The sequence below is a fragment of the Protopterus annectens genome, chromosome 13.part0 (genome assembly GCF_019279795.1).
Source record: "Protopterus annectens isolate FY-2018-M chromosome 13.part0, PAN1.0, whole genome shotgun sequence".
NCBI classification, from domain to species: Eukaryota; Metazoa; Chordata; order Ceratodontiformes; family Protopteridae; genus Protopterus; species Protopterus annectens.
In genome coordinates, this window is record NC_056747.1 from 567508678 (window position 1) to 567528675 (window position 19998).

General features: G+C 36.4%; 1 protein-coding gene across 4 annotated transcripts in view; it reads left to right on the forward strand.

Moving 5' to 3' along the window:
* SUMF2 (sulfatase modifying factor 2) overlaps positions 1-19998 on the forward strand; it is a 342981-nt gene that overhangs the window by 12277 nt on the left and 310706 nt on the right. For 3 of the 4 annotated variants that reach the window (XM_044054215.1, XM_044054213.1, XM_044054216.1), the window contains exon 2: positions 4677-4842. In XM_044054215.1, the coding sequence (XP_043910150.1) occupies positions 4677-4842 (166 nt within the window). The remainder of the gene's footprint in view (positions 1-4676; positions 4843-19998) is intronic. The other variant, XM_044054214.1, reaches the window with a different exon arrangement.

Genomic DNA, 19998 nt, shown 5'->3' on the forward strand with positions numbered 1-19998 from the left:
TGATGGAGTATTTGCTAGGGTCTGATACTAGGATCCAGTTTAATAGCAAATTTGCTATTTCGCTATAATTTGTGGGCTAATGATTAGTTGTGTGAAACCATATAAGTTCATGAGTTTATGTCCAACCATTTGACATTCCAATCATCTAGTAATATTTTTTCGTTTGGAAGTGTTATGGCTATCCAAACTATTATATCTTCCAGTATAGCTGTATTGTCAACAGGGGGATGTAAAGGAGAGCAATACATATTTGTTTATAATTGTTTATTTTAAGGAAAGCAGTAAGAAGCTCTGCTGAACTGAATTTTGGTGTTGGGTTTGCTGTAAGGGGAAATGTGGTAGGTACTGGGAAATATTAAAGTAATACCACCACCTTTCCTCTTTATATGGTCATTACGGATGATGTTATAGCCAGGAGGTATGACTTCAGAGTCGTTTATGCTGGGTTTAAGCCAAGTTTCAGTTACAGCAAGAACATCAGGCTTATGTTGGGTAATCCGGGAATGTAGTTTAGCAGTTTTATTTCTTATACTTCTAACATTTATTGCAGCAAAAATTAGATCACCAGGGTGGGGTTACTGAAGTGTGTGGGATGGAATTATATTTGTGTTCATTGTGATAGGTGGGGCCAGGATTAGGTTGAATATCTCCTTCGTGAATGATTTTAGTATATTGGATAATTATGCATACTTGCTTTTTGTTGAGGATTCTTGCACTTAATTTTGTTTTGGTTTGAGTTGAAGTGCAGTTAATCAGTCTATATTTGGAATAAAGGTGAGGAGCAGTATTAAGTAGCTTTGGTGCAATGTGTGGAGAGTGTAATGGATGAAAGATTGCACACTAGGAGGAGAAAAATAGAGGGTAAACTGAAGAGTAGCATAATTAAGTATAGGAATCTGTACTTTATAGATGTTGTGTAGTGGGGAAGTAGCAATGAAGAAGGAAGCATGTTGTTGCAGGACAGTAGGAAATTTAGTGATGTGGATTCTGAAATCTGAAGAGGATAGGTAAGGATTAAAGTATTTTCTGCAAAAAAAGAGAGAGTTGGGTTGTCCTGGTATTGTCTTTGGAATGTAAGGAATAGATGGGTTATGAAAGGCTGGAGTATAATGATGTAGTCAAAATAAGAATAAATTAGGGTTTGTTTGGGAAAAGAAAAAAAGATGCAATGTAAAATAGATGGGTACTATTAGGGAGGATTGTGATTGAGTATAAATAAAGAATAGGTATATGTCTACATAAATATCATGGAAGTTGTAAGAGTGATGTATCTGTAGGAGAAAAATAACTGTGATTATTATTTCACTAAAAGAGTCAGATTAGAATGAGCCTGTCAGCTTTGTAGTGCAGTTAGAATAAGATGTAGCAGAGTAGTATAATTGAAGGGGTTATTAAAATTTATTGTTATAAATTCAGTCAGTAAAGGTAACAAGGATGGTGGACTTCAGTTTTCACTAGAAGATATTTGTGGAAGTAATTATTCATAGAATCATAGATTCCAAAAAACACTGAGTCTTGTAAACATTTATGCCTTGCAAGCACCCTTCCTCAGGCCACACCTCCCTTCTCCAGGAGATGTAACAGTTAAACCTGGAGTAAATTTGTGAATACCCATCTGCTTATATATTTAAACTTAAACGAAGATGGTGATTTGCACTGCTTAACAAGCAGGGGAAGTTTATTCCAGATGTTTGGAAGGTGCTGCATTCTAAACCTGTCCCTCCACCGTGTTTTATTTTTGTTGGGGAAGATTTAGGTTTCTGGTTCTAGTATTGATGGAGAGAATGGACTTGCATTGAAACAGGAGGTCTTGAATAACTGAGTCTCTAACAAAGTTGTAAGAGCAGCAGTGATCTCCCTTCAAAAATCTGTAAGACAATGAATAAAGGAGTAGAGAGTCCAGCCTCTCTTGGTAGGTCAGGGACTTTAGGCCTGTGATCTTTTCGTTTAGGAACCTTTGTGGTTTTTCTAATTGTTTGATATGTTTCATGAGATGCGTCCCAAAGGGTGCATTGTACTTGAAAATTGGCCTGATCAATGTAGAGTTTAATGGAATTATTACCCCTTTAGTCCTTGTTGATACTCCTTTGGCAAGTTGCTGAGCTAAATAAAATGAACGTTTGACAGAAATTATCATATGATTGTTAAAGGAGAGGGAGCTATCAACCAAAGTACCTTGGTCCTTGATTGCATTTTGTTTTGTAATGGTGTGTTGTTTATACAGCATGATGAGGAGAGGAGTTTTATACCAGCAGTAGTGATACTACACTTTTTTAATGTTTAGTTTGAGCCCATGTTTTAGTGCACCAAAAGTTTACTAAAGAGAGTTCATAATGGAGGGTTTGGGTGTCATAAGGTGTCCCAACAACAACCCTCAGCTTGGTGTATGAAGGTGGTGAGAGAGCATTTGCAAAGTGCAAGAGGTGTGAAAGAAGTGAGTTGACCAATTATTGAATGGATAGTCAGAATAGTTGTGTTAGTTGAGAGTATATAAATCTAGTGCCTGGAGGAGGGGCAGCTAGGGATGGAGCCAGGAGTGGAGTGAAACGGGCACAAATCAGGTGCAGCACTCAGCATCCATAAGGAGAATGCAGAAGGTAAATAATGAAGTGGACAGACAGTACAATCTGTAAACAGAAAAGTAATAATTACTAACGTAACCCAAGAGTCCAAACCAGAGAAACAAAATGTCTGTAGAACATAAACCAGCAGGACAACTGCGACAGTAGATTCCACTTTATTAAAATGAATAAAAACCAACAGACAAGCGCTTTTGCGTACTATTACGCTTTTTCAGATCCTATAATATACTAGAAACAAGTGCTGTATATAGTGTGGAACAGCCATTTTTTGGCCAATTAACATAAATTGTTACTTTATAAAGTATGACATCATCTCATGTCAATATTCTTGTAGTCTTAAAGCCACGCCCTTGTAAAACAGGCTAGACACTAACATTATTATTGATACCTGGATATCTATGTACTTGTAGTCTAAGTATCCATCTTAACTCTACCTGTTCCAAATAATTATTAATGTGTCCCCGTCTCACGGTCTTGTAAACGCATTGTAGCACCCTGAAACTAAAATTATGATCTGGTGACACTACAATATGCTTAGCCAATGTGTTCTTGGTGTTTTCCATCTTTATCTCATAAAGATGTCTACTAGCCCTGTCTTTTAATCACTGTATGGTCTTACCCACGTAAAAACAGGTATATGTATTGCAAGTAGCTAAGTATATTAAATTGGTGGTGTTACAATCGGCATAGAACCTGGGTTTAAATACAAAGGTTGTAGTGGGGTGGATAAATTCCTGTTCCTTACTACCCCACAGAGCTTACAAACTCCTACACGGGTATGTTCCTAATCTTCCCTGCCTTGGTTTACTTTGTTTATCATTACACAATAATTGCTTTAAGTTATGATTGTTCCTATAAATAAAGCTTGGTGCATCACCCACCACATTAGATGTTAATCTCTCCATAGTTAATAAATGCCGATGCTTTCTAAAGATGTCCTGTATCACCTTATTATTACTAGTATATAGACAGGGCTAGACTGCAAGAATATTGAAACGAGATGATGTCATACTTTATAAAGTAACAATTTATGTTGATTGGCCAAAAAATGGCTGTTCACACTATACAGAGCACTTGTTTTTAGTATATTTATTGTAGGATCTGAAGAAGCGTAATGGTCCATGAAAGCGCTTGTCTGTTGGTTTTTATTCATTTTAATAAAGAGGAATCTACTGTCGTGGTTGTCCTGCTGGTTTTTGTTCTACAGACAATACAACCTGTAGAATTATAATTGTCCATGAGAACTGGTAAAATTCAAAGTGCACACAGCTGTGGAGGTCCTGGCTGTTTTGACCTTACCGTCAGAAGGAAAGTAGAGCAGCATGTGGAAGATTAACCAAAGGAACTGAAAGGTATGCAGAGCCAGTGTGAAGAGGGGAAAATAAGGTGGCATGAGAAAATAGATCTTGTGTGTTAGTAGAAAAGTTCTGCTTTATTGGCCAAGCTCCTTTTATTTTATTTGTTTTTGTGTTTGTCAGAATGGTCCATCTGATTAGAAACACATTTAAAGCAGAATCACTTGGACAGATGCTTCAGTGAATAATATGCAAAATGTTATGTACTTTGTTGATAGAAATATTTAGAAGCTATACATGGTAGTATATTAGGTTGCATTGTATAGGAAGTCATGGTCAAGAAATATAATTGTGAATTAGAATTGTATACCACATGTTGTACCATTATACATAATAATAATTTATGTTACATTGGTACACAGTAATGTGCAAGGAATACAGAGGTTGTTGAGACAGAGGAGTATACTGCATATTGTGTCATTGATAAAGTGTATATGATTAGGTTCACATCCTCCCTGATTTATGGTCTATAAAACAATTGCCTATGGCCTTTCAGAAATTGTTAATATGTTGTCATTGTGTATAAGCTTGTGAAAGTTTTCACTAACTTGTTTGACAACTGTAAGAAGATATTTTACTCTCAGTAACCGACTGCATAGCTGGCATTATGCTAATAGTATTTATTATAAATTGATTATTTGGTAGGTAGCTCTGGAAATTAACATTTTCCTATTCCAGCACTGCTTTTCATAAAACTTAAGTAAGTGACACTAACAAAATTTTGTTTTACCAACTCCAGCTATTGCAGAATTTGCCTTGGATGATGACCTAGTTAGTGTACCTGGTGGGACATTTGGAATGGGAACGAACTCACCTGATTCCAGAGATGGAGAGGCACCTGCCAGAGAGGTGAAAGTAAAGCCATTTTCAATTGACAAATATCCTGTCACTAACAAAGATTTCAGGTATAATGACATAACATGATGATACTTCTTTTTTTTCTGATCTTTATTTTATTTTTTTGACTTAATTACTTATTGATGCCTTTTTCTATTGGTGAGAACAGTTATTACATGCTACGTTCTTTTCTATTATGCTCAGCATTCGTATTTCATGGCAATCTGCCTTCAATGCTGAATTTAATTACTAACATTGATTGATGGAACTCCAGCTTTTGTGTCCTCAATTTGGTTTAAGCTGAATTCTGATTTGGTTTGGGCCATAGTAGTATGTGATGAATGCACATACAGTGCCACTTTCATGAACACGAATATAGAAAGCGATATTTGTTCCATGTTGTTATTTTATGCAGCAGTTTCATGAAAAAGAATATTATAATAGTAAACATGAATACTGTCTTGATAGAGATGACATGTCTTACCCTGCTGAATCCTGGGAGCACCTTTTTCATCTGCACTGTATTTTTTCACTATTTTACTGTTAAAACTGTTTAATTAACCGAGTGTGAACTGTTACGCTGTTCTATTTAAGTGTTTATCTGTTGTCCTGTGTTAAATTGACATAAACAGAGTTTAAATATCTTTAGCATAATCTGGTTACAGGTTTTGCTGTATCCAGATTTGTTTGTGTGATTCCTGCTATGCCATCTTGTGTTGGCTGGGGCATACCTGCACTTAGGAGTAAGTGAACTGGTTTGAACTGGTCTGGCATAGGGTGTTTAGCTAAGAGCTCAGGGACAAGGGTTGATTGGCCAATTCCGATGTTTCTATTTTACTTTAGTTTTTGTGGTACTTCCTGCGTTTGCATGGGTTTATGCTGCACTGCCGCTGTGCTGTTTTAACCCTTTTCAAGGTATCTCAGCTGCATTTTTCCCCTTACCAACACTTCTGTGTAAGTGAGGCCCTCATTTGCAGCTACTGTATTGATTTTATCCAGCCCTACTCACACCTGTAGGTACTCTCCTCAGATAGTACCCACTCTACTATCCCTGACCTCTCCTCCACAGATTCTGACATCCATGGATGAACAATTTCCTATGGTTTCTCCTGCTAGTCTGTTTTATATGGGCATCCTGAGATAGTGTAGCAACTGCCTCATGTACACAGACAACCCTCTACTACTACCACCTAGGAACACAAGTATGTGAGAGATGTAATTACATTAAGAACCTAGAATCCTTGCTGTCTCAATCACAAGCCAGTACATCTGTCACTGAGAAGGTTGTCTGCTCAAACATAACAAACACCACATCTCTAACACCACCTACACCTATACAACACACTCCCACATATGCAGAGGTTCTCAACAAAAAACGTACCTTAACAAAAGAGACCTCCGAGGCAAAAACACACATGCACATCACAACCCACAGCACCAAACACTACACATAGTACACATGCCTGTGTCTCTCAGCCTCTAAGCCCCAGCCACAAACCCAACATACTAGTTATAGGAGACTCTAATGTGAGACACACAGATGTGCCCCTCACCAGGCTAGACAAGGAGAAAGTCACAGTAAGTTGCTTGTCAGGTGCTAGAATCTGCCATATCACGCACGCACTCAAGTCTCTGAACAACGGGTACTGTTATGACTCTGTCATAGTCCATGTTGGTGTGAATGACTTGAGACGTACCTCTCTGGACTATATGAAGGGAGACATGATTGAGCTCACTGAATGTGTGTCCCAGGCAGGTATGTCCATAGCCTTAACCAGCAACCTACTGGCACCCAGAATGATGCCTCAATACAAACAGAAAATGATTGACTTTAACAATTAAGGACAGGGGTTGCAAGCCTTGAATTCTGCACCTCTGTTAAGTACATAAGGGACAGTAGGCCGTAAGAGCTTATGCCAGATTTATGATCAGCATCAGTCTTACCCAAATTGACTTTACATTGTCAGCTACAGAATGGTGCTATAATCAGTGAGAGTCCTGGATTTCACTCTCCTCTGACTGAACCCAGTGCAAGCTTAACAACAGTAACTGAGACTTAACCAAACTGTTTCTCACAGACACACACACACACATGTAGACTTCCACACAGACACAGACTCACTCACTCTCACTCTTAGTGTTTTCCAGGAGGAGCTACTGATACCTGTCCAGTGATACTGCCCTTTTCCTGCATGCTGTCACCCATTAAATTAGTAATATGATGTTAAGGCCTAAGTTACTGACCTCTTCCAGTGTGTGTGTGTGTGTGTGTGTGTGTGTGTGTGTGTGCGTGTGTATGTATATTTACTTACTTATATTTGATGTATACATCTCAGCCTGTTTGTTATTATTTTATATACTTTTTAATTTTTAGTTTGCTTACATATGTGCTCTCATAACTGTGTTTTCATCTGAGCTCAGACTGAAATTGGTCTGTTGTGATCAATGCTGTAATTTGGTTAACACATTCATATTCAAATAATAGCTGGTAGCAAAGTCATCTCTCTCCTAAAGAGCAGACACCAACAGCCTCACCAGTACTGTGAACATACCTTTCATTATTAAACTAAGGTGTTAGTCACAAGTTTATTCAAATGAACAAATGAAATCTTTACTTTTATACAAGGTAGTATTGCAGTTGCTCAGGTAAGAAAATAAAATATTTTATATGGCTGGACTGACGACATGAACAACTCTGGCTGCACAAGTTTTTGTTATTTACAATGCCATATTGTATATGATTGACTCTTTTGGATGAAAATAAAGTTCAGCAAATATATAAACCAAAAATCCCTCTTTTAACTATCTCTGCAAGATAGAATTTCCCCTAGTTCAAAAAAGAGCCACAAATAGAAAGAAAATAAGCAGAAACAGCACTTCTGGTTCAGTATACTACATTGAGTTGTTGTTTAAACACCTTTATTGAATTATCACTTGTGATATAGGCAAACTTACATATAAAAGTAATCAAACCATATTAACAAGTTCAGATGTACAAACATTATACATCAGATATATTATTACATATCATATACATCAAATATATTGTTACATATCCTACAATCTAGACAACGTTACATAAATTATTTAGTTTCTGCCTTCTCTGAAACCTTACTCCTCACCCAAAACATTTTTCTGCATGTATTGCTCCCACAGTTTCCATTTTATCTATGTAATTTTCTTTTAGATTTGCTACAATATTCACTACTTCAAGGTTTAGATTTTGATTTCCATTTTACAGTAATTGTTTTCTTTAACAAGAAACATTTCTATTAAATTATCACGACATAGGCAATCATACATTTATATAAATGCAAACAAACCATATTGACAGTCTTAACAAGTATTTTACTTCACAGACCATATTGACATAATTTTAGTTGCAAACATTATACATCACTTATAATCTACCCAATCATTGTCAGTCAGACATTGCATAGCTCATGCAAATCCTGCCTTTTTTAAACCTTATTCCTCCCCTGTATGTATTTTTCCCACAGTTCACATTTTTTCCTATGTAATTTGTTCCCACCCTTTTCTAAAGATCCCACTTCCGGTACTTTTCTCTCTGTTACAATATTAACTACTTCATGTATAGTTGGTTTAGACTTTGATTTCCATTTTCTAGTAACTGATTTTTTGTCAGCCACCATAATTAGACTCAGCAACGTCTTACTATGTCTAGGCAATTCCGATTCTGTGTCATAGCTCAGAAAAATAATTTCCCTAGTTATACCAATTTGCTCACCCAGTATCTCTGATAGAGTACTCTGCAGGGAATCCTCAAAGTCTGCCAACTCTCTACACTCCCAGAAAATATGTCTCCAATTACCCCTTTCTTCCCCATCACACTTCCAACATTTGCTGTCTACCTGAGGAAAAATTCTCTGGAGTCTGTTTGGTGTATAAAAATATCTACGTAAACATTTCCAAGCAAAAATCCTAAATCTTATAGATTTTGTTGCATTTTTGCCAGACAAGCATATATCCCCCATTGTTTCTTTGTGAATTATTTAATCTCTCTTCCCAATCCTTTCTAACCTTCTCTGATTCTTATAGTTATAATGCAATATTTTGAATTCTGTAATAATTATTTCTTTTTTAACTGCAGTTTATGTTGTAGATTCTGCTAAAAACTCTACCAGTGCTGGTCTTTTGTTTAGCACCCTCCTATTTCTTTCTCTTTGCCTATACTCTAATATCAATCCTTGATAGGGAAGGCAATCTCTAACCTGCACTCCAGATAAATTCTTGGCATCTTCCCATTCTGTTACCGTTCCTTCTCTAGTTATTTGTTCCCAATACCTTGATTTCTTTGCAGTTTTCTCCAGTAAATTCCAGCCCCATCTTGCCTATTGTCTGTATCCCTGGTTGCAGTCATCCCTATTAGCAGAATCTCCTTTCTCCATTCCCATGTTGGCTTAGTTCTTAGACTACTTTCTGCTACTTTATGAATATAATATCCTGTATGATTATTGTTATTCTCCTTAAAGGTCTGAATCCAAAATCCCACTCTCTCCTTGTTTCTTGATCTCCCCCCATTGTTTCATCTTCATCCTTTTCCACTTTGAATTATAGGTTTCTGCTTGTGCTGTGTGTAGGAGACTTAACTGTGTAGCTGTGAAATACCCTTCAAATCAGGCAATGCCAGTCTACCCTGTTCTATTAGACGCATCAACTTATCACACTTGACCCTTGCCGTCTTTCCCTCCCAGATAAAATCCTTTAGCTCTTTAATTGCTATCCACAACTTCGCCTCTGGTTGATAAAAATATGCCTGACCAGCATATAAGACTAAAGGCACTAAAACATTTAACTGCTTGTATCTTACTAGCCATATCCATATAACAGAACTTTCAGTCTCAGTTTTTGTATTCTCTTTTGTTTAATCTCTTCTCATATATCTTTAGCTGCTACAACCGAATCATTTTAATCCGTACTTCTAAATACGTTATTTTATCATGTCTGCATAAATGTGGATATTGCTGAACCAATTCATGTGTGGGTACATAATTTACTGCTATTGCCTTTGTTTTAGCTTCATTAATTTTGTATCCCAAAAAGATCTGACGCTGTTTCAAAGTGTTCCACAACACTGTAATGTCCTTTTCTGCTTTTATCAGGTGTAAAATAATATCATCTGCAAACAGAGCCATCTTTTCCTGACTACCATACCAGTTATATCCTTGAATTGTTGGGTCCCTTATTTTCTTCGCCAATGGTTCTAAATATAATGCAAATAACAAAGGGGGAAGCAAACGCCCCTGCCTGGTTACTCTGCTCAATCAGAAATTACAGAGGAACCCACCCACTTTAATTTTTACCTCTGATCATATAGCCTCCTAATCAATCTTATAATTTTATCATAGAATACAAATGATTTCATTGCTTTGCTCATTAACTCCCAGGTTACTCTGTCAAATGCTTTCTGTCTGCATCAAGACCCACCAACAACAGTGGTATTTTATTGCATTCTGCTTCCCTGTGGATCATTAATTTTGTCAGATGTTTGCCACTCTTCCACGAAACCACATTGATACATATGTATCAATTTTGGCATCACTTTTGCCATTCTTTTAGCCATTATAGACATAAAAACTTTATAATCATGGTTTAGTATTGAAATGGGCCTGTGTGAAGCTGGATCTGATGGACCTTTACTCTCTTAAGTATTACATCTACCAACGCTTTCTTCCAGGATATTGGTACTACTTCTCTTAAAATACTGTTAAAATCTTCCAGTATTGTGGAACGTTTGAGACAGTTTCACTCTTTTTGGGATACAAAATTAATGAAGCTAAATAGCAGTTTTTCCCCACCTAGCTTTCAAACTTCCCAAGGCATACCATCTATTCCTGGGGGACTTTACTGTAGATTGGTTGTACATCACTATTTTTATCTCATCTCCTCCTATCCCAACTGTTAGTAATTGAGTCTCATCTACCTCTAACCTTGGCATATTTAATTATTCCATAAACATTTCCATTTGTACTTTTTCTTGATTTCCATATTTCTCTGCTTTACATAGTGTGTCATAGAATTTCCAAACTACTTCTAATTCTTCTACATGAGCTCTTGTTATCTTCCTTGTTATAGACTTCTAAACTTGGTGACAGTCCTTCCTACTTTTTGTTGCCTAAGTTGTTGTGCTAAAACAGTTGCTTAATAGCAATCTTTCTAAACTCATACATGTTATTGAGGTAATCCCTTATTTTCTGTTTAGTATTCTGCAGTTGCTCCACTTCTTGTTCTGTGGGATTCCCCCTATTTTGTAGTACTTTATTTATAGCTGCCTCTAAATAATTATTTTTACTTCTTAACCATATCTCCCTTTCTTTTATTTCCACACTATTTTAAACTCTGCTTTAATTTTATCCCACTCCCTGGCTACAGTTTTAGAATAATTTTTTTATCTTCTCTAATAGTTCCTGAATAATTTCCACTACCCATTCCTTAAATTCCTCTCTTTTCATCAGATAGGTGGGAAAGCACCGGTGTCTCGTTTTTATTTTAGTTGTTATTGGCGCATGATCTGAAATAGTTACTGGGTGCATATCAAGATCGTTAATTAAATGCATATGTTCAAAAAATAAGACACTGGAGGGTTCATCAGATAACAAACCAACTTTAACGAACACACGAAAAACAACAAAATGCCTTAAACTGGACCACAGCGTTTTCGTCAGCAACTTCATCAGATGAGCATACCAACAAAAATGACTCGTGTATGTGTGTGTGTGTGTGTGTGTGTGTGTATATATATATATATATATATATATATATATATATATATATATATATATAGTCCATTAAGTAACCAATCCACAATTAAAGACATATTAACAAACTAAAATGTTTAAAAGGTGTCATAAAATGCATGCAGATCCTGTCTGAATAGAACTACCATTCAGTACAAGTGTAAAAATAATAAATAATACTTTAGCTAGGTATGGGATGTAAATTCACATTAAATACATTTCAAAACATTAAAAAACATTTAAAACTTTCATATCAAAAATACTGATAAAAGCAAACAGTAATAAATCTGTAAAAACCTGCTGTGTACAGATCTTAATGAAACAGTGATATCTACTGGCCAAAAGTTTTAAAGCAATAATAAAATTCAAAGTTTAGCAGCTCTTAATTTTAAGATAGGTTTCAAAGAGACCAGATCATTTAAACCAGGGTGTTTGTTTGCTTCTAACATCAACTGCCAGTACAACTCTCTTTACTCCAAGCGTGTCTCCCAGGGACCACCCCTGGGATTAATTGGTAGTGCCTCAATGCACATCAGTAGAATTATTGCTTTAAAACTTTTGGCCAGCAGATGTCACTGTTTCATTAAGATCTCTACACAGCAGGCTTTTACATATTTATTATTGTTTGCTTTTATCAGTATTTTTATATGAAAGTTTTTTTAATGTTTTTAATGTTTTTAAATGTATTTAATGTGAATTTACATCCCATACCTAGCTAAAGTATTATTTATTATATTAATTATTTATTATTTATACACTTGTACTGAATGGTAATACTATTCAGACATGATCTGCATGCATTGTTTCCTATGACACCTTTTAAACATTTTAGTTTGTTAATATGTCTTTAATTGTGGATTGGTTACTTAATAGACCTATTAAGGACTATATATAAAGGACTCATTTTGTTGGTATGCTCATCTGATGAAGTTGCTGACGAAAACGCTGTGGTCCAGTTTAAGGCATTATGTTGTTTTTTGTGTGTTCATTAAAGTTGGTTTGCTACCTGGTGAATCCTCCAGTGCCTTATTTTTTGGTTATTTGTTTGTATTTGGGCACTTTTTTCCATTCTTTTCATTTATTAAATGCATATGTTCCCATGAAATGTACACTTTTTTCCATTCTTTTCATTTATTAAATGCATATGTTCCCATGAAATGTAAATTTTGTCTAGCCTATCCCAGTTTTTGCATCTTGGGGAATATGTAAATTCACTACGAACTCGTAGTACTGAATTCACATCTTCCATGGCAAATATTTTCTTAAATTTCTTCAAATATCTACCCTTCTTTGTCATATTTTCCCTTCTTGGCTTCCCATACACATCTTCACTGTTGCAAATCAAATTCCAGCCCCAGCTATAAGTAATATTCTTTGCTGAAAGCTGATTATTTCTCCCAGAAATGTTTTAAGCTCCATTATAGCAGTTATAGGTGGAATATAAATAGAAGCCAGTGTAATCCTCCTCCCTTGCCAGTAGCCCCTCAATTCTACAAATCTACCTTTATTGTCTTTTTGTATCCTCTTCTATCTCTATTGGAGCTCATCTTGCAATTAATATAAGTACTCCTCTTTTCCTTTGCCCCAGGTGTTCCAGTGAATAACCATCCTGAAAACTTTTATTCATCAAATTCACATGTTCAGTTCTTTCCAAGTGTGTCTCCTGTAGCATAATTATTTTCGCTCTCCATTTTTTAATATAGTTCACTACACTTTCTTTTTTGTATTTATCTGTGAGACCATTGACATTTAAAGACATTACAGAAAGCATCATTGACTTGAAAAGTTATTCCCACCTTTTATGTATAACAGCTTTTTTGATAAGTGTCTAGTTCTAGCTTTTATGTTATATGCATACACTGTTTGGCAGGTTAATCTTTCATACAGTTGTTTCTTGTGTTATCCATTTGAGCCTATGTCACGTCTTACGAAACTTTTTGTTTTATTGAAAGCCCTCAAACAAAAGAAAAAAAACCCAATACCCCCTTAAAACCTGTTAACTTAATAATAACATACAAATCTATGTACATATTCAAATATTGAAGTTTTACCCTCCTAACAGGAACAAATGTTTCAAACTGGCAGCCACACTTACAGACTTGAGTTAGCCTGAAAGAAAGGTTATCTATGCTGAGATGCATGGTACAGCCTGTGCTTCAACTAAGTGCTGTCTGTTTTTGTCTTATCTTTATAGCTCTCTCAGCTGGGAAAACACTTGAATGATTTCACAGAACATTATCTCCTAGCAATTTCTCTTTGTTAGATTGGTAGAGACATGAGAACCAGATACAAAATTGCTAAGCTTGCATTTACTAGAAAAAAGCCTTATAATATTCAATATTTTTTTTGTTTACTTGCTTTCTCTTAAAACTTGTTACTACATCAAATTAAGGGCCTTAATCCAGGCATTCCTTTATGCAAGAATGAGAAAGCGCACTATTTTTGTCATGCTCTTTTAACCAGATTTTTCTTCCTTTTTTTTTTTCTTACATTGCAGTGCCTACATTTCTTAAAAATGAACAAGGAGAACGGTAAAAAGAAAAACAAACAGGAGAACTTATTTACATTAGTATTCCCATTATGCTTAAAAATGACTGAGAAAACTTTACAGCATGCAAAGAAAATCGTGCATTATTAAAATTGTACCATCAAGAAAAAAATGTTTGCTTTACTTGGTTAACTTTCTCCCTCTTCTTCCCCTCTCCTAAGTATTTTTCCGAACATTAATGACATGAAGTAGGGCATATGCTTTAGAGTCCCCTGCAAGTTTACCAAAGTCCAATATTTCCAGATTTGCTTGTTCTGTCATGTTTTATATTTATGTTTTATAGTTATTGCTTTGTAATCCTGCATTTGCCAGTTTCCAAGTTACTGGTTTTATTTCTGTTCATCATCATCTCCCATATCCTGTCTCTGCTTCATTTCCAATGTACTCTCAATTCTTCTAGTCGACTCTTGTGTTTTTTTCCTTCTCTCAAGCATTTTTTATTGAAATATTGGAAAAAATTCACTGCCACAGTCTCTCTGTGTTCTTTATTACCAGAAGAACAAGAAGCAAAATCTGCTTCTGTTTCACAGCTCACTTATTTTTGGACAAACTTTTTTATTTCCTCCTTAGCATGTACGTCATCAAAAATGATTATGTTCTTCAGGGAAAAAATATTTTGAAGATATCTGGGTACAGCAGTTTGAAACTGACACCTGCTTTTCAACATTCCCTGAATAATAGAATAAATGTACTCCTCTTCTGCCTGGTGTACAATGAATAGTCATTCTCCACAAACACGCTGCTTCTCCCACTTTTTAGTACTTTGTCCTTCTGCCACTGTTTTGCAGAATCAACTCCTTCTGCTGGTAAGATTGCATCTTTGCTATTAAAGGTCTAGATTGCTTTCTCATAGCCAGGTTTGAAGAATACATATGATGTGCCCTTTCAATTAACAGTTCCTGTTGTGGAATACCAGTCCAGTTGCTTATTTGTGATTTCATAAAATTAATACAGTCTGTTCTTCCAGGTTATGTGGTATAGCAGAAAATCTTATGTTTTCTCTACGTGCTCTGCCCTCTAATTCTATTATTTTTTTGAAATGTCTCTTCTTGTGCACTCTCATATTTAGCCAGGCTTTTCTTCATTTCGACCTCTGAGTTTTGCAGTTTTATCACCTCATCTAAATACCCATTTAAAGCTTCTTCCATTTTTTCCAGACTTTTTTGTTATTTGACTTGATATACCCCATCAGTGTTTCATTTGTTTTAATTGGGTCTATGTGTAGTCATCTTACACTTTCCATTAGGTTACTGGAAGTCATCTCTGAAGCTTGTACTGCTTTTTGCTGAACAGCTGCGGTAGTTTTCCCAGTTATGTTTTTTCCTAACCTTTTGTAGCTGATTTTTCTTTAGGTCCCCTGTATTTCTTTTTTCCTGGCATCCGGGCAGTGCACTTATAGCCAGTTACTGAACAGCTGCAGTAATTTTCCCAGTTATGTTTTTTCGTAACCTTTTGTGGCTGATTTTTCTTTAGGTCCTCTGTATTTCTTTTTTCCTGGCATCCGGGCAGTGCACTTACTAGCCAGTTACTGAAATTTACCCAGAAGTATAGGTCCACTGGCTTTCTTTGCCAAGTTTCTGTTTTCACAGGGAGAGGTAGAATTAAGTTGTTACTCAATCTACAGCCATCTTGGAAGTTGTATACTATTTTTTGTTTTAGTTTTCTCCAAATCTTTTGGGTTTTTAATAGCATGACGGGAATGGACCCCATTCCTAAGTCAAAGTATGATTTAAGTTCTTGAAATTAATATTATTTCAATCTTTGATGTCAGCCAGAAGTACTCTTCGCAGCACCTGCATTGTGCCCAGTAGTGACTCCTCCTGCAATTCGTACAGAGTTATATGTGTCGGTAACATATCTAAATAAGACTGTAAATTCTTTTTTATAAGACCGGTTGCTCCTACTACTATTGGAACTGTGTGGGTATCTTTCCTTCCACATTGCTCTCATTTCTGCCTACAAATCCTGATATTTTATGACTTTGTGGCTGCAGGCAAGACACTGTAGTCACTGGGTGTAGCGATTTCAATAAGCAATGCTACTTTTGTCTTCTTTTCATGAACCTCTAGTTTCCTTGCATTTGTCTTTTGAATTGTTGGTAATGGGTGATCCCATGTGATGCAGATGCCATCATTTTATATGATGCTTTGTGGCTTATGTTTCCAGTGTTTTTCAGCTACTTCAGTATTATAAAGTTTGCAAAATCCTCAGTGCAACAGTCTTGCCACATTATAATGCCTTTCAGTATACAGTCCTTTTGCCATTACTGTGTCATAACAAGCAACAAGTTGTGCAACTGTTTCCAATTCTGTTTTACAAAACCTACATTTGTCTGTTTCTCCCACATGTTCAATGGACTTTACAAACCACCGTGTACGCATTTTGGGCAGCTGGTATTAACCTTTCATCTTTTGGTTTGAATTCACCTCTCCTTAACCATTCCTGAGTTCTGTCCTGATCAACATGAGGTTGTTCCTGGAGTTTTGTATATTTGCAACTATATTTATGCATTTTCCACATTACTTGCCTTCTCATCTGATACTTCACCTTATACTCTTTATTTTTGTTTTTTTGGCACATTCAGTTGCTGACTGATTTTTTTTTTTATCTACTTCCGGTTTGATTTCCATTCCCGCTTGATGCTGATATGCTTCTGCCAGACTAAGAAGGGAAGTCATTTTAGATTTATTCTCCTCATTTTTCAAAACTTATATTTGGGTCTTGTGAGGTCAGTAGACATGTATGCAGTCCCATGATTGCAGATTTATATATGTAATCAATTTCAAGGAGGCCCATGCCTCCTCCTGAACGGGGAATTTATAATCTTGCTATACACTGATTTTTGTAAATCATTTGATGAGCATGAAGCATCTTTCTTGTTTTCCTGTATAATCTAACCAACACCTTTTGGGGCCAGTCAGTCAATCCTAGTCTGCATGTTAGGGCAGGAAGAAAAAATTGGTTTATAACTTGAACTTTATTCCTAGATGTCAACGCTGCTTTCAGGAGTAATTTAAGTCTTCTATAATATTCCTTACTGAGTTTTATTCACATTTGTTCATGTTTTATTGTTGATCCTTCACCAGTTCTCAAATATTTATACACTCCCTCTTGCTCAAGTTCTTTTGTATCACATTCTTGTCCCAAACTGATGTTTTCTTGATGCTGCAACTTTCCTACTTTAAAGGTTGCTTTTGTACATTTATCAACACCAAATGACATTCGTATATCATCTGAAAATGTTTTGACAACTTGCAGTTGTGCTTTCAGTTCCTCATCTGATGAGCTATAGAGTTTTAATCATCAACAAAATGAAGATGAGAAGTCTTTACACTTTGTTGCTTTCTAGGAGCCAAATTATAGCCATGACCTAATGTGATAAGCAGAAAGCTTAATGGGTTAAGGGCAAGACAAAAGAGCAGCAGTGACAGAGAGTCACCCTGGAATATCCCCCTTTGAATTTTTATCCTTGGAATAATAATTTGTCCTTTGTCATGGCTTAACTGCAGAGTGGTTTGCCACTGTTTACTGGTCACTGTGATGTAGTTTATCAGTGTAGGGTGTATCTTGTATATTGTTAAGCACTCTTTTATCCATGAATGTGGGATACTGTCAGATGCTTTTTTGTAGTCTATCCATGCCATACTTAGATTCTTCCCCTTTTTACAGTTCTCCAGTATGATTTTATTTAACAACAAATGATCTTTTGTTCCATACGACTTTGTTTCAGAACCCTTTTGTTATTTTGCCATATGTGAGGATATGTGAAGGCTGCCAGCCTAGCCAGATAGGATTTTGTATATAATGATGTTGTTTGTAAATATTAATGTAAGCCACATTCTTGTTCTCTTTGTTAAATGTTGAACTTCAAAAATGTAACCACATTGCACTGTGCTGGAGGAAAGCTGATAAGTCAAGCATCGTATAATTGTTTGATCTCAAAACTCAGAGCCGAGATATCTGGATGAAGGAATTCGTGCTATTGTTTTGAGACCAGAGTTAATTGTTAGAATTTGCATGTATGATGTCTTTTATTGCTGTAGCTTCCTGGCCAGGTGCAAGATCAAAGGGACTGCTAAACTCTGCGTTTCTGCCAACCTTGGAACCAGAAAGAAATGATGTAATCTGAAATAAATCAGTATTACTGTGCTATCAATTGAAGGCCAGAGAGACTCGGAGCATTTTGCATTTGTCTTCAGAACATCCAACATCACCAGCACTGTCTTGCTCTATATGTAAGTTTATTTTAGAACTGTGTTTGCTCTTGGATACAGCTAAGAAATAGGAAAATTAGACTTTTTTTTTCTGTATTGATGTCAGAACTATTCTACTGTATTATTTTAAAGCATTTTCCTGTGATCTCTGAACTCTTGACTAGTACTGTGTAGTAAGAAGTATTGTCTTGTGTTTTTATTATTTGTTATTAAATATTTTTAAACCTTTCAACTGTGGCTGTTTTGTGTAGAGATAATTTAAGCTCTAGAGTACATTGCATGTATATAGTGATACTGTACTAAGTCACTCCAATAAGCCTTGCTGTTCAGTTACACTTACCATTTGGATAATAATATTGCACAGTAATAATTGGACACCCTTTGATAAGGGCCTTATTAGTAGCTGATATTGGTGGTTGTTGGTGGTGATTACTACCTTATAGTCTGGCAGGAAGGGCATAGCTGGAGAACCTGTTCCAGCCTTTCCCAGGAGTGTCTGTGTATTTGTGTACAACTCACCTCAAAGTGTATGGGTGTCAGCTACGTGGGCAGGGACACGAAGCACTGGTTGGACAGAGAGGGTGCTGGAGGTTTTAATTTGACCACTAGGCTGAGATCTGGCCCCTATAGCTGTGCCAGTGGGGAGTCTTATTGGGGATCTGGAGAGAAGGGAGAGACCAACTCCAGACTGACTGCGATCTCTGTGTGCTCTTAAGGGAAATTGTACTTTACTGCATGTGTATTTGTTATCCTTCCCAATGTGGATGCCCCTCACTGGTATTAGTGGTGAGGATTGAGGCTCCTTGATTGCTGGGCCAGTGCATGGGCATCACATATTAATTGTTTGACAGTGATGGGATATCCACACCCCTTATTAATCGGTTGGCACAGACTAATTGGCTTGTAGCAGTGTGGATAGTGAATTCCTGTAGTTTGTGTACAGTGATCACTGAAGGTGTTTTTGTACTCTAAATCAGCCACACAGTGAATATTCAGAGTTCAGGTCACAATTGTTTTATTTCTTTTGTGAGCTTAGTTAGTCAGGGAGAGCAGACAAGCATATCAGCAGAGAAGTGTGGAAAGCTGACAAGGAGCCATTTGGCTGAGATGTGCCAGGCTAAAGGACTGGTGTAGGGAAGCCTGACTAAGGCAGGCATGATTGCAGCTTTGGTCACAGTGGCATCAGAAAAACATTGTTATGTGAATGCTTATGTGAACACTTTTTGAATTGTAAATATCTTTATGTTAAAAGAACATGTAATTGTTTATATTTATTTCTTTAAAATCAATAAAATTGTTAAAAAAAAAAAAAAAAAAAAAGAAAATCGCAACCAGGAGGACGATCAGACTGGCCGTGGAGATGTACAACACTCAGGGAATGGACAGCTCAACCTTTGTACAGAGGACTTAAAAATCCATCTGGAGCTAAAGAGACTTGAGTTGGAGGCAAGATGTTTGGAAATGGAAGCTGTAGAAACGTAGCGGCAGAGGCAGCACGAAAAGAGATGCTGACTCTTCAGAGTCATGGAGGTAATAGGGAAGGGAGTAACTGGACCCCAGAAGCACAAAAGGTCAGTAAGTTTCTTCCGCAGTTTACAGACGGGGATAATGTTGATAGTTTTATTCATATGTTTGAGAGGGTATGTAAACCGTATGATGTTGACTAAAGGCTCTGGGTACAGTTCCTAACCTCCTTACTCCGTG